Genomic DNA, 15,081 nt, shown 5'->3' with positions numbered 1-15,081 from the left:
GGCCAGGAACATCTTCTCTACATACCAGTTCCCAGCAGCTCCGTAATTGATCGTCAGGGCGCGCTTTACGGGATGGAAGTATTGGTTCGAACGAAATATTTTTCATCCATTTTCTCGCCTTGATATTCAAAATAGAGGGATCTTGAACCCGATATTTGGGGTGTTTCACCTGTGGCCAAGCTTCTCTAACGTTCTCGAATAAAGCAACATGCGTACAGTCCCCTCGAAGGAGATCCTGTAGGTTTCCCAATGTTTCTTCCGTAGATTGTTGGACAGGAGCGCTGGCGATTGCGAAGATGCGGTTGCAAATGTCGCATGCCACCGGATTCAGTCGTGGCGTTTCCGAAGTTGTCTCTGTACGGACGTCGCGAGTAGCTGCGCGGGCATTTCCTCCCAAGAGCATTACCAAGTGAGCTTGAGGTCACGACTTTGACTAACATTTACGTACGACGGGGTGCTTTTCAGCAGATTTGGTGACAGTACATTCTCTTACCGAAGGATGGCAGCAGAGTATAATGTTGGTGCGGGGTAAGTCTGTTCTTTCCACTGGGGCCGTCTGATGGATGCGCCAAAAAGGTGGCCTGTGCTGGCCACACATGCAATGAAAAGGAGCTCTCTATACTCCGGAGCTGACAGTTTGAAGTTTCAGATGTATAGATGAGATGCAAAATAGAGATTCCTCAGGTTGAAGATCTTGCTGTTCCAAGTACCATGCCCCAACGCATTCCGAGAGATCGAAAGCGTCCGGCCCCAACTCAATACATCAATGTCGCAAAAGGTTGATGCTAGCTTAGAGCCTAGAATTTCTGGCTCTACTGAAAAATCACCTCTACTACCCAAGGATTAGATCAACAAGCTCTTCCTCTCTTTCCTGCTCCCAGGCTTCAGCGGTGACTACCCCACAAGCTCTCCGATACGCGACACCGTCTTGCCACTCAATCCATAGCACAAAGATGCAATCAACAGCCTGTCCTTTTTCAGTCCCTTCATAATATTCTATTTTCTCTACCTCGGTCTCGATATTCCAGTCTATTTCTGAGGTTAGCAATAACCTGGAAGTGCCTCTGCTTATCGCTACGAGCTCGAGGGGGTTTAGAGACAATGAGTCACTACCCGCATGTTCAAAGTAGGATTGTTCTTCCTCATTATTGAGATGAAGAAAGCCAACATATCGACCTTGCGGCGATGCTAGCCACAGTGGATGGTGCGCACATAACCTGTTGGACTTTACATGCACCTGCTTGCCGAGCAGAAATGTCCGAGTAGTTCGGGCGAAGAGGTATGCGGTTTCTGAGACAGATGTGCTTGTAAATGTCGATGAAGGTTCTGGAACAGGAAATGGGTATAGGTAGTTCGCGTACGGGCGTCGAGTATGGCTGAACACGATTCTTCCTTCTTCATCGGTATGCTGCGTCCATCCCTTAGACAGAATGTCTAAGCGACTGTCTACTGTTTGTGAGCGGTATTGATACCATTCTGAACTGATCGGTCTGCGCTCAGGAGAGGTAGGATCGGCTAGTGTATACCACTTTGTGACGGGTTCTGTGAAGCCATTCCCCAAGACATCATCAGTAGGGAATCGCACAGAACCGGCCCAACCAATCCAAGACCAACTCGGCAATTGGGACGAATTTTCAGCAGGGCGTGTCGAACTTGCGGCTTCGTGACGTCTTACACGTCGTGAAACGGTTGTAGGAGTCCAACACAACGCGATGTCAAACCAGAATTCAGGAAGTCCGTAAAGAAAGCCAGGTTGGTAAAGTCGTTCGAGCAGACTCTGAACGCCGGTGAATGCAGGAAACGCGTCTTCGGGGTAACTCAAGTTGAGGACATTGTAGGCATCCACCAAATCAATCATTGAAGAAGGCGTTGGCATTGCGGTTCTGAACCACTGATTCGACGTTGGTCGTCGGGACAGCCTAACAAAATCCTGATCACCTGGTTTGGGTAGTTCCATGATGACATCTTCACGCATCTGGCCATGTTCACAATGCCACTCCACAGCGTCGTTAGCAAAGACTAGCCTCCGGAGTGAGAAGTGAAACTCTTGGAATGTCCATGCTCGTGTGTGATAAAGGGTTAGTCCTCGGCGCTCTGTGTATTGTGTCGATGGATGACGTGTTGCCATCCATTCAGAACCAGATAATTTCATAGACACTTGAGGGTGCTTCCTTGCGGCAGTTCGGCCTTTGAGCCCGCGTAGTCCGTAGCTCGCATCGAACCCATCGGCGGCAACAATAGTGAAGCTAGCTGAGTTATAAATGCGGTGCATTTGACACAGCTCAGCAGCAAGCTGAACATGATCATCTTGGGTCTGTGAAATGTCAGATACTCTTCGCCACACATTAGGCACAGATTCCTCACTTACAATACACAAAGCATCCACCCAAAGATATCTATAGCCCAGCAATTCAACAGAAGCGAAAGCATCGCTAATTGTTCGTGGTATCTTTGTAGCGAATTCCTGGTTCAGGAGCGAATACGGCGCGAGAAGTCTTTCACGCGTCTCAATTGTATTCCGAAGTGTTTCAGTCTGTCCCCACTGGTAACTCAGTGCGATATACTCGGCTTCGATTTGCTCGCCCCCAACAATACACATTTCCAATGTATCGATGAGGTATTTGGGCCTTATAGGCTCTAGATGCTTGAGCCATGGTACTTGTTTGCATTGAACTCCATGAGCTGCATCGCACGTCGTTATCCACTCTTTAATCAAACCCACGTCGATCCATTCAGGGTCTACTGGTCGCATCGTTCCGGGATGGTTGGGAACTGCAAGCCTGTGGATTAGTCCCATATAATCTGAATGTGTATGAAGCATCATAAACTCTGCCGTGGGCAAACGTCGTAGCCAAAAGCTTATGAACCCAGGCTCAGAAACATCGTTGTAAAGTACTAAGGGCAACCTGCCACAACCTGGATCACCTGCAAGAAGTTTCTGCAACAAGTCTTTGAACAAGGCCACATGAGGACATTGGCTTTGCAGAAGATGTTCGACCAGACCCAGGGGATATCCTTCGGAGACTTCGACAGATTGTCCAGCGCACGAAAGTATATTGCTGCAGACTTCGCAATCGGTCTGGTTGTCGAATGATTGACGCGCTCGACGCAAAAGCGTGCTTTGTTCAATTTGTGTGATATTGGCCATATTTGCGGTGGATCTCAAATTGCTAACATGTCAAAGTCCAAGGTTGATGGCGAGGATGTTGCGTCAGTATGCGAATCTTGATAGAGGCACGGTTATTGTGACAGGGGGACTTGAAGTGGGGTACCTGCAGGCTTACGCGCAGGCATATAAAGTGCTCTTGATACTTGCTACCACGTATAATCAAAGTCGTAGGAACGCCGAAACACGAAGACCCTATAGTGAGAAGTTGGTCATACCGGACGGCGTATCCCATAACGCATCCCAAGAAAAGTCAAAAGCGTTCGGGTCCAATATGTCCGATAATAAGAAACTCGCGTCGTCAAAGTTGGGCATTACCGGCACTTCGCTTCCACTTCCATTAGCAACAATGCTGGTGGGCTCCGTTTCCGACGGCTGCGGCACCTCTCGCGCGTTCAAAGATGCAATCTTCGACACCGGATCAGCGCACCTTTCCAAAACGTAATTTGCAAGATCCCAGTCATAGTTATCTCGCGCATGCTGAATGTGCGCGATTACACGTTGGAGGCGCGCGACAGACGTGTTCCGTATTTCGGGGTCTTGAGTTTCGACGGTGCAACGAAGCGAGACGGTGATGGCATGTACCAAGAGATGAGTCGCATAAGGTAACCAAAAGTCCAGGAATTGCGTTTCGCCCATGGTCAATATAAAGTCAAGAACTTCCGATGAAGCAATGCGTAACTGATCCATCCTGTTCCGTCCTATGCTACCGTCTCCGTCGAGGACTGCGGCGCGGAAGATGACACGGGCAAGTACCAGCCTGATCGAGAGGAACGAGAGCCATAACATAGGCGTTCCTGGGCGATTCGGAAGAGGCAGCCATTCAGGGAGCTGCCCTTCCAATTCGTTCAGTTCCTGCTTGAAACGATCGGTTTCCCGTGCAAGCTGTATTCGATCTGGGTTGATCTGGTAGACGAAAGGCAAGATTTCCGCAAGCAGCTCCGTCAGAGAGCATAGATATACAAAGCAGGTAGTAGTCTGCTTCTGCTGAGAGGTTGCCTTGCTTCCAATGAGCGACGTCACAGTCGGCCGCGGGACGTCGTAGTAGCCTTTGGACACATATGGCGGTGCGCCATATGCGACACTAGACCACTGATCGGTGATGAGGACACACCACCAGAGTCGCATTCGAACAGACTTTTCATTCTCCGTGATGTTCCACTTTGATGGATCCCTGTGCAATCCGAATGTCTGAGCCAAAGAAACCGTCCGACCGCAGAGAGTGATGTTGCCGATGATGGAAACAGAAGGCCGTCCAACCTGATCGAGCACAGCGGCTTGTATCGTAGACATCCCAGGACTGAGAAAGTCTTCCAGTGTCGCTGAGATACCCTTATTCCAGACGTAATATGAGTTCGGTTTGGGGTGCATCTTTAACGTGTCCGATTTACTCCAGTGCGGCGACGCAAGTGCGTAGATCACACACATCAAGTTGTTTGGTACTTTGCCATATTGACCCGTGCGCAGCGTCTCACACATTTCCTCATCCAGGATGGGGAAATGATAATGAATGTGGTTGAAATATAGTTCCACCACTTCGCGCTTAAAAGGTCCCATGATCTGTTCAACAATCTCCAATTGCTCTCTTCCACAACCGCTGTTGGGTGGTAGACCTGTGCGAAACCTTGGGACAGTCAAGTACACCACTGGGTCTTTCGCATCATGTAGAAGCGTCTGGTAGTTCGAAGATTCCACTTCGCCCTCTGCTTTCCGATGCTGGGAGATATGCCGATTGAAGATGTCAATGTCTTCAGCGAAATGCGGCGCAAGCATGATGGAGGCAGAAGGGTTGTTGTTGGTTTTGTGCAAGATGGGGGCTGAGCGAGGTCGAGAAGGGCCATCTTCAGGCTCGCTATGTCGCCGTCGTTTGGAAGGCCGCCGGTCAGAGCCATCATCTGTAGGCGAACTGGTTGTTGAACTTTCGACATATTGACACTTGAGTCGTCTTTCTCGGCATGATAGACATGGTTCTCCAGGAATGTCGATATGACATCGGATTTTGCGCGAGCGACATCGTGTACAGGCCGGTACTTTGTGTGAGCGGTATGGCCTGTTCTGAATGGGAGCAGCGCTGGCCATCAAATGGAGCTCTGACCCTGAGTGGCAGTTTGATGGCGGACCGAGATGGATGTGCGACGCTGCAGTTGATTTTGGATTCACAATGATCCAACGCGGAAGCGGCAATTCCGATGAAGATCCTGACTTGCTTCAGAGTGTCGCTGATTGGCTTCGATGCATGATGAGGAAGTCCAAAAAGATGGGATGCAAGAAAGCTATGTGAATCGGTGACTGGACGCCGGTAGCGCATCGACTATCCAGACCTCCCCACTTATTCTGCACCCAAGCTCCAGCTTTTCGGCGCCTCTTTCCCCGCCAGCTGCAGGCCAGCTGCAGGCAAGCTTCACATGCAAGAACTCCTCCCTCAGTACTTAGGATATCTTTTGAAGGGTTATGCGCGTCTCTCAATTCTTCGCAAAGCGGCGCTTTGCCGCTTCTCCCTCTTCCACTGGGTATTCTGTGTGCCACCTCGTTTCCCAAACTTCGCGCATCGGATGCCCAGCACTCGGGAGCGCGTCTTCAGCAGCTGCGATGGGGTCGCTCTTCTCGCGACACACTCTATGTATCGCGTATGTACCCCGTCGCGCAATCGCATCTTTGCGAGGTTTGGCACAGTTTAGTCTTATGGACACACGTACTAGAAAAATACAAGACAGGTAAAGGAGAAAGGATTGGATTGAACCGGAGCGACTTGTTAAATGATCTAATGTGATATCCTCGATCGATGATTGAACACCAGCATAAGGTTTTCTCGCAGCATTGATGGCGGGAGATTGCTTAGATGAGCACACGAAGAAAAACAACATGTGAGCGAAATAGTGCGCCGCTACTATTGATGGTGAAGCAAAAACAAGAGCCATTTTGGGCATTACATAGCATGAGTGAATTCGATAGTTGGTTGTTCTTAGTGCGCCAGTAGAGGGCGCTCTGCAAAAACAATGCCTTCCGCCAGAATTGAACTGACGACCTCGTCATTACTAGTGACGCGCTCTACCACTGAGCTAGGAAGGCTGAAGTTGTTTCGATGATGACTAATCGATTTCAGCGTTCTATATTTCTAGAAGCTGTGTTGTCGAAAAAGCACAACTGGGATTGAAGGGCCTTTGGGCTGTACAAGAGTTGTGGAGTGTCCAGTTTCGGCTTTGTACCCGCACCTGCACTCTCCACACTTGCGCATGATCGCGGAATTCGGATGTAGAACCACACTTCGCTGCCAATGACCTCGAGAACCGATTTTGCGCGACGGAGGTCTGTCATTGCTTCTTGCTAATACCACCGCTGGAAATCTCCGGTTGTCAATCACTTTTCTTTTCAGCACCTCCTCTGCCTTATGCCCCAGGACATCGCGGACTACGCAGACGCGATGTAAGCACGCGACCGCTGGGAGCCATTATCGCAAACATGCAACCGCCTACCGCGTTCATGCTGCCATCGCCCGGGCTCTGCCGTGTCTTTATGCAGCTTTGATGGCGAGCGAAATTACGACTCGACGGGAACCGGCCGAGGAAAGCAACTCCATGCACGAGGCACCCAGACTTGCATCTGTCATCTGCAGGTAATTACCGGTCGCGCAGGATATACCTTGGGCCGCCACATGACTGCTCTTTCGACCTACTCACCCTCGATGGGCAAATCAGTGGGCGATGCTAGTCAAAGCAATATTACGCCACGAGGACACCTGTGGCACATATAGACAAGGCGCATTGACCACCTCAATCAACTATGATGACATGAAGGATCTCTTCAACACGGCTCAAGCCATGTCGCCATCTCAAACGTGCCGATAATCACCCTCGATAAGGGGGTCTGCACCGCCATTCGCACACCAACGCGAGGCTGAGGCAGAAAATAGCTCGAGCGCCAAACGCCCCCAGGAAATTAGATGGGAGGTCCAATCACGATTGACGCGTACCTGGCCCTAACTTCAGGCTAATGCGCATCACGGCAAGATGTACGGCTGCACGGATCAGCTCTCATCGTTCGGCCTTGCCAGGCACGCGGGCGTTTCGAGCTTGGTTGGCGCTCTGCCGTTTGTTTCCCTGTCTCTCTGCCGCGTCCTGCGCCGACACTCTTTCACCTCCACGCCGCCTCTCTAATTCCTCTCACGACATCACGTACTCCTGCGGCCAGGTTGTCGTCTTGTCCTTCTTTCATCAAGCGCGGCCTGCTGCATTTCACTCTTTACCAAACATACCCATACTTACACACTCTTTTCTGTATAGTGCCTAGTTCACCCAACATACGACATCCAAATCTGTGCGCCCTTCGAGCACCACATTCCTTACAACAAGCCGACTTCACTCGAGACATTCTTGCGCGTAATACCCAATCACGTACTTCACGGAACCCCCAACGCAAGAGCTGGTCATAGTAAAGTCTACGGCGGAATTACTTGAAAGCTATACAAACAAACAACATAAGATATAATCACATCAACTTTACCTTGTTGATACGCCATAATGCACGCCATGGCGCACCAACACGCCGGAGCGCATCTTATGCGCCGGCAACGTGGTGGGGACGACGATGACGGTCCGGTCGTGGTCGTGACGCAGGTCATGGTAATGACTGAAGGAGACGACGCGCCAGAGCCAACCGAGAAGCCAGGAATTGCACTGCCCGCGCCTGCTACACGTGCTCGTGAGACCACCACTACAGAGGAGGAGGAAGAGCCGGAGGAGACTGCCAAGCCCACAAAGCCCACCACAACCGCAAGGAAGCCGTCTTCGACCCAGGATTCTGACGATGATCTTATCGTGGAGGAGACCGGCACAACCAAGAGCCCGCTCAAGGTTGCCTCGACCCTTATGGTAGCAACCAAGTCTCCTACACCCAGCGCCGGTTCGTCAATCGCAGGTCTCGCATCTGCTACGGCGGCCACCATTTCAGCTACCGCTTCTTCTTCGTCGGCCGCCGCCGCAGACTCTGAGGAGGGCATGTCCACCGGTGCGAAGGCGGGTCTTGCGTTGGGTTTACTCCTTGCCGCATGTGCCGTACTCACTGGTATCTTGCTTCTGTACCGTCGCAAGAAGAAGCAAATGGCTGCAGCAGCCGCACAGGAGAATGAGAAGACCGAGATGTACAACGCACCCCACCCACCACCACCTCAGGTTATGGCTGGTGCTGCTCCGGCTGCTAGTATCCGTTCTGCTCGCACTGCTTCGACCGCACCTCGTCTCAGCTTGCGACCAGTTACCCAATTTGACCCAGCGTTCAACGAGCAGCGAAAGAGCGGAGGAAACTTGCTCAATGTTGCTGCCGCTGCCGGTGGTGCCGCTGCTTCATCACAGAACCGTAACCTCTCACCTTCTGCCTCTGCTGAGCGTCCAACAAGCGCTTGGGAACGACGTGGTGCTGCGAATGCCCCAGCTGCCGATCCCTTCAAAGATCCTGAGACTCAATCCGGCCCTCCTTCAGCGAACCCCTTCGGAAACAATGCTGCGGTCGATACTCAGCAAGCTTCCATTCCCGACTCGCCTCCCAATGCTTCTCCAATGGTTTCCGCTATGCACTCCACTCAGCCCAGTACCGACTTCGCCAACCCAGCTCCGGCTATCGCTGCAGCTGATGTGAACGCGGTTGCGCTGGCAGGAGTCGCGACTTCGAGCCCGCCTCCTAAGTCTGAACTTCCCCCTCCACCACCAGTCGCCGCCAACAATGCCAGCGTTCCGGCAAGCCCAGCATGGACCGAGGACATTCCTGCTTCTCCTGGCCCAGCCCCTACCGGTCCCCCTCCTGTCGCTGGCGCAATGGCTGGCGCTCGTCCCCAAAGCCCTGCTCCTGGTCCTGGTCCTAACAATGTACATCGTGTTCAACTTGATTTCAAGCCTTCCATGCAAGATGAACTCGATCTCCACGCTGGTCAACTCGTTCGCATGCTCCACGAGTATGATGACGGCTGGGTAAGTTTGCATTTTTATTTTGACCAAACAACATCACTAATTCTTTACAGGCTCTCTGCATTCGTATGGACCGTTCGCAGCAAGGTGTTGTTCCCCGCACATGTCTCTCCAAGCACCCAGTCAAGCCTCGTAATGGCCCGCCTCGTCAAGGCCCTCCACAAGGCAACATGCGCGGCCCTCCTGTCCGCCCACAGATGGGTCCCGGTGGTCCTCAGCCCCGTCCTCAGTCTCCAGCCAGTGGTATGAACTCCCCTAGCATGCCTCAAGGTAGCCCCGGTCCTCGTCAAATGTCCCCTCGCCAGATGTCGCCTCAGCAAATGCAAGGCCCTCGCATGCGATCCAACAGCAACGCTCCTCAGCAAGGTGCTCCCCGTGGTCGTTCTAACAGCAATGCGCCTTACGCCGGTCCACCACGCTCCATGTCTCCTGGCCCATACGGCGGTGGACCGCAGATGGCTCCACCTCAAATGGGTGGCCGTCCTCGATCCAACTCCGCGAGCCAGGCTGGTAACCCGCGACGAGGTCCAGCTCCTGGGCCTAGCCCCATGAATCCCAACGCCATCTCCCCTAACGGTCCTCTTCCCATGCCGAGTCGGAAGCCGGTCCCTGGTATGGCCATGTAAACTTGGGTTGATCTTAGACTGGTGCTTTTATGAGGAACGTTTTGAGCGGTTTCTTATTATTATTGTTTCCCTTGCGTTTCCTTACAATTTGCGGTTTTGGTTTCCTTGCGAATCTGTTACCGCGTTCCCTTCGCTTAGCTTCGATTCTCAGTAGCGGCTGCTTTCGCTGCATGTTCTACATGGATAGTTACTCTGTGACAAGGTGTGCAGTAGAAGTCCAGTCGCTACTCGACCTCTTTGCTTTTCGATGCTTATACCCCGAAGCCTCGCAATAACCCATCCCCCGTCATGTCTATGTGGTCGGTCTTGGGGCAGGCGAGGCGAGATACTTTAGTCGATAATGTCTTGAGGATATTTACTAGTTTTGCTACTACCTGTCCGCTGGGAGGGTTTCGGATGGGCTGGATTGCTCATGTATATACCTACTTTCCATGACCTTGAGCGCCTGGTGCATATATACCTACTGTAAGTGCCGGGTCGCTGAGGGTAGGATCGGTATGAAATTCTTTGAGAATGAATAGTCTTGGGTAGGGAATGAAATGAGTATTGAAAATGCTTTCTCGCTTCATTGAAATTCAGTGTCACCGGCTTTTAGCCCTTCATACCCAAGCTTGACCACAGCCGGACAAGCAATCCAAAAAGCTCGTCACCCACCTTTAATCACTTGGACTATGTTCGTTGGAAGGCAAGCTGCGTTCGCTTTCTCGCGTCCTGTCCCCAAGGCTGAAACCAATGCTACATATTCCTGACTATCGCCTACGCACCAATCAGCTCCTTGTCATTCCGTACGCCATCTCCGCCCTTCCTGCGTTGTTATACCCAGGTAGGGGTAGCTGTCTGTATCCTGATATTCACTCCTGTTTTCTACACAGCTTTCGACGAATGTTCTTCGTGACTCAAGAAGTAGCATAAGCTCATCAAGTTCAATCATTGTGGATATGCATCTAAAAGGCTGGATAAAAATGATCACTTTGAGCAGCATCATGCTTTCCTGCTGCAGAGTCCTGTACCTTGAACCGCGATTTGGCCATGAGAACTATCTCATTTTGACTGAAATACGGAAGTTGATTTCTCGAGACTCTTATAAATCAGTCAGTGGGACTTGAAAGCTACCCAGCCAGTTTGTCGATTCTCGTACTGGCGATATGACGGCTCGCTAGAACATACTACCGCCTGCACCGCCCCAGGCCTCGTCAACAAAGTCATTCGCCCGCAAAGCACCGGTGAAGTCGCTTCTGGAGAGCAGCGAATGAAGGTGAGTATTAAGCGGTGAACAGTCTCATGGATTCGCGGAACCTTGAATTTTGTGGAGCACCGGCTCGGCAGCACAATGACGAAGTAGCATGTACGCCGCAAAGCGCTTTCGCGACGAAGTACAGCACACTCCACAACCTGTCAGAGTAATGGAGTATACTATGAAGGAACAGACTGTAAATCACTCTGCGAATGAAAGCCTGCTCGTCTTACCAAGACCGACGAAACATACAAGATGTCACCGCAGATGAATGAAGTGCTTTTGGAAGAGCGAGGTCAAATGTAACCGTCTCCATCCTTCTCTCTAACCTATCATGGAGAGACTGATATCGTATTCTACTGGTTCCCAGCATCTTTGAATGTGCAGTTGCCACGCAAGGCTAGATATTGCTGAAACCCTACCCTTTGCGTACTTGCACCACACTTTCGCGCTTAACGCTTTCTCGACTCGTGCTGGCAGCGCGCCACATTAACGACCCACAGACCATAGCATTACCACAGCTGATCCGATCTCAGGAAGCATGTGGCATGTCTGCCGGAGATTCTAGCGAGAGTAAAAAGAAAAGCACCCAGTCCTAATGCGGTTATTTATGCGTCGATCTATGCATGCAGTCAGCGTGTAACCTGTAGGTTGTTAATGTGGCGCACCGCCAGCACGAGTCGAGAAAGCGTTAAGCGCGAAAGTAGTAGTGTCAAGTCAGAAACGCAAAGGGTACATCTTAATCCCAAGCCCCCGGATCCCTACCGCGGACCATGAGGCGGCGCCAGACAGGGCCTCAAGGGATGCCTGCTATTGGTATTACAATCGCTAACTCTGTCTATTCGCACATGTCTGTTCCATCCCCATACTATATTTCGTCTTTTATATTTGTCAACATCACATCTTTCAAACCTGCAATACAAGTGCAACACAATATTTTGACCAACCGAAGCTTGTCTCTTTGATCTAGTTCGACCGCTGCTACGGAAGCTCCAATACGGACAAATAGGTAGCGCGAGCCGATCGGCCACTTAGAGCGTTTATCTTCCAAAGTACCTCCCAACTGGCTGCTTGGGTCATCGTCGGCACATATAATCTGTCCGAACCTACACCTTCTTCTCTCGACCACCGTCAGTATCTGTGACTCGCGACTTCTTGTGGTGCTATCACTTCACTCTTTACTCCAGAACAGATCCGACGTTTGGCGTAGGATTTCTTGGATTCGTAACACCACCGATTCAGAACGTTAAGGATACTAAACCATCACTGCTGTCTTGTCTCCCCCGGAATCTATCACCGCAGACCTCAGAACATGGCCGTAAATTGTATGTGTATTTCAGTTTAGTTACTAAGGTTCAGCTTGTACTACTATTATCCTGTTCGATGCATTCATGAAGGGACGGAAATATGTACTATTGTCAACATACTGATCGCTTCTAGTAACTGAGCTTGCTTCGGTCTCTGCAACAAGGCAGCCATGGTCAAGAGAAGCCATATTCGCCCTAGTCTCCATATTCATCATGGTCTTGTTATCCGGCATAGGTCTGGCGTGTAAGCATTGCCTGAAAAACTCCAATCGTTGGAAATTGTCAGGGTGGCGAAGACAACTCATGAATTGTAGGTGGCGTAGCATCTACAAGCCCAGTTTAATGACTGATGGCATGTAGATGAAGAACTTGCAACAATCCATGTCAGACCAACCAGCACCGGCTGGGTCGATATCGCGAACGTTCGGCGGTACCAGCAAGATACATATACATCGATGCTTCGAATGCGGCGAGGGCCTAGACTATCGCGGTCGTCGAGCCGGATAAATGAGTGGAGGCAGTGATGGTTTGCAAGGGTTGAGGGGAGTCGTGACAGACAGCCAGTACGGTATTTTGTACACGTGGAAAAGATTCCGAAGCTTTTAGTGCGTTTGGCGTGATGCTGAATGTCATATTATTCCAGAAAATGGCCGAAAATAGCCTGGAGCTGCATTCAGCTATTGAGTGATAGAACAATGACACGTAACCTCCTCTTTTTGATCATTCTTTTGCACTGGTTGACTGTAGTAGAGAAAATACCAATTGAATAGCACTCCTGTGTGCATGAAGTTGTCGGTCGCAAGTTTACTTACCATGTCCGTGATAACACACCTCACTGTCACGCAGTCAATATGAGCGACCCCGAAAGGCTGAAGACCTCGTCATGCGAGTTGACGGGCCCTGCATGCTGGTAGGTATTGCAGTAGGTAGGCAAGAGACTTAGCCAGGTAACGTGCTTAAAGATTGTCCTTCGTGAAGTAAGTGAAAGAGGTGGTGTATGATAGTCGATGACGTGGTTCACTACTGGCTGATGCGTTGTGGAAAGGAGGGTCTGGAGGAGGCGGGGGGGAAGGGTGGAGACATTTTAGCGCACGACCGTGTGCGCCGCCCTTCGCCTCTTTTTGGTAGGTTCACTCCATTCGCGGTTGATGTATTCTGTTCGCAAGGCTGAAATCCACGCATACCCTTCCCCATCGATACTGTACCAGTCGATACCTCAGGTCTGACCGATACTGCCATGGTTTTGGATTTGATTTCATATCGTTCGAATGTGTCTCTTCTCAAAGGTAACAAGACTGTCCCTATTCTGAGCAAATTGGTTTGATCACCTGCGACCTTCTTTAACAAACGCAATTTCTTTCTTTCAATAGCTGACATTTTTGTTTTCAACGGGACAGAGAAAAACTACCTGTAGAACAGGAGACTGAGGATCCGAGAGCGTTTTGGGCTGGGGCTGGTCATGTGACGGTACTCCAAAACGGGACGGTGCAGCAGACGGAAGTCGGCGAGCCTGGAGCATCAATGTGAAATGAGGGGCGGGTTCCCTCCAAGACCTTCTCAAGCGGTCAGGTAAAGGACACGAACGGCCGCGGGGACACCGCGAAATGCAGTTGCGCATCATTGGCCAGCGATTGCGATGCCTGAGCCCCTCTGCCACGCCAGATGCGTCGGGTAGTCATACGCAAAGCGTTAGAACCTCATTAGGCCGGGAAATCCTCCAATAATACTGGCCACTCTCTCAACTCGATACTACACCATGGTCCGAGCGTCTGTACATGCTGCCCGCCGTCATCGTCACGCTTCCTTTTAAATACTAAACCTCACACATCTTTGCTGTGCTCTGTTCCATACACCACTTGTGTACAGTTCAAGTGCTCACCGAATTAAGTCGACATCCTCCTTCATAGCCGCCGCAGTACATAGACCGAGATTGTTTCCAAGGTTGCCACGCCACAGCCATGTCTGCAAATTGTACGTCGCAATTCGATATAACTACCTAGTGTTTGTTGCACACACTCTGCAGTGAACTTCTGGTTGGATCTGCTATCATACAGACTCTACACCTATGAATTCACTGACTTCTCCCAGTGACAAGCCACGCCACTACCACCGAAACACATCAGTCTTGGTCCAAAGAAGCTATCCTCGCCATAATCTCATTGCTTATCACGCTGCTACTGTCTGGCATGGGTATAGTTTGCAGGAGCCGTATGAAGGCACCGGATTTCTGGATGCACAGATGGGGAGGAATACTCATGAACGGTATGTTTAGGATGAGTATCTGCCTTACAACGTAAGCCTGATACTATACAGAAGAAGAGCTCGCAATAGCCCGCACCAAATCAATCATGACTGAGTGGGTCGATATCGCGGATGTCCGGCGATACCAGCAAGATACATATACATCAATCCTTCGGATGAGGCGCGGACCCAGGTTGTCGAATACTTCAAGTCGAGTGAACGACATGCGGTGGTGATGGGCGGAGGTGACGACTTTTTGAAGATGCCCCGGGTGGCAACAGTGACAGGATTGTCCGTGCAGGGTTCACCACCCAACACACTGTGGCTGTGGCTGGAAGCACGAAATGCGTGGGATGGAGGTGGGGAGAACGGTGGAGACATTTTAGCGCACGACCATGTGTTGTGGCTACCTAATTCGCTGAAGTGCCTCGTTGGCAACATCATCAACGCACAACTTCGCTCAAGTGCCCTCCATGGGCATTTGCAGTGGAATGCAGCCTAGAGGCGGCGAGCAAAACAATACAGATAAGCCACAATCATGTGGCCACTG

The 15,081-nt window shown here is 50.9% G+C and overlaps 2 protein-coding genes and 1 non-coding gene across 3 annotated transcripts; 1 reads left to right on the top strand and 2 right to left on the bottom strand.

Moving 5' to 3' along the window:
* Positions 1 to 3,361: 3,361 nt before the first annotated feature.
* Positions 3,362 to 4,939, bottom strand: J4E82_001057 (uncharacterized protein; the record flags this gene model as incomplete). The annotated part of the gene is made up of 1 exon (XM_051727374.1): positions 3,362 to 4,939. The coding sequence occupies one exon, from the start codon at positions 4,937 to 4,939 to the stop codon at positions 3,362 to 3,364; it is 1,578 nt and encodes a 525-aa protein (XP_051592687.1).
* A 1,224-nt stretch (positions 4,940 to 6,163) lies between these two features.
* On the bottom strand, positions 6,164 to 6,235 carry J4E82_001056. Its single transcript has one exon. It is a non-coding gene; the product is annotated as a tRNA-Thr (tRNA).
* Positions 6,236 to 7,692: 1,457 nt separating this feature from the next.
* On the top strand, positions 7,693 to 9,749 carry J4E82_001055 (uncharacterized protein; the record flags this gene model as incomplete). Its single annotated transcript, XM_051727373.1, has 2 exons — positions 7,693 to 9,126; positions 9,177 to 9,749. 2 exons carry the CDS (start codon positions 7,693 to 7,695, stop codon positions 9,747 to 9,749), a joined length of 2,007 nt encoding a protein of 668 aa, XP_051592686.1.
* Positions 9,750 to 15,081: the final 5,332 nt, after the last annotated feature.

This window comes from Alternaria postmessia, assembly GCF_024291825.1.
Source record: "Alternaria postmessia strain BMP 2775 chromosome Unknown scaffold_4, whole genome shotgun sequence".
Classification (NCBI taxonomy): Eukaryota; Fungi; Ascomycota; class Dothideomycetes; order Pleosporales; family Pleosporaceae; genus Alternaria; species Alternaria postmessia.
The sequence above is the reverse complement of the archived record's forward strand: the minus strand, read 5'-3'. Positions and strand labels throughout refer to the sequence as shown.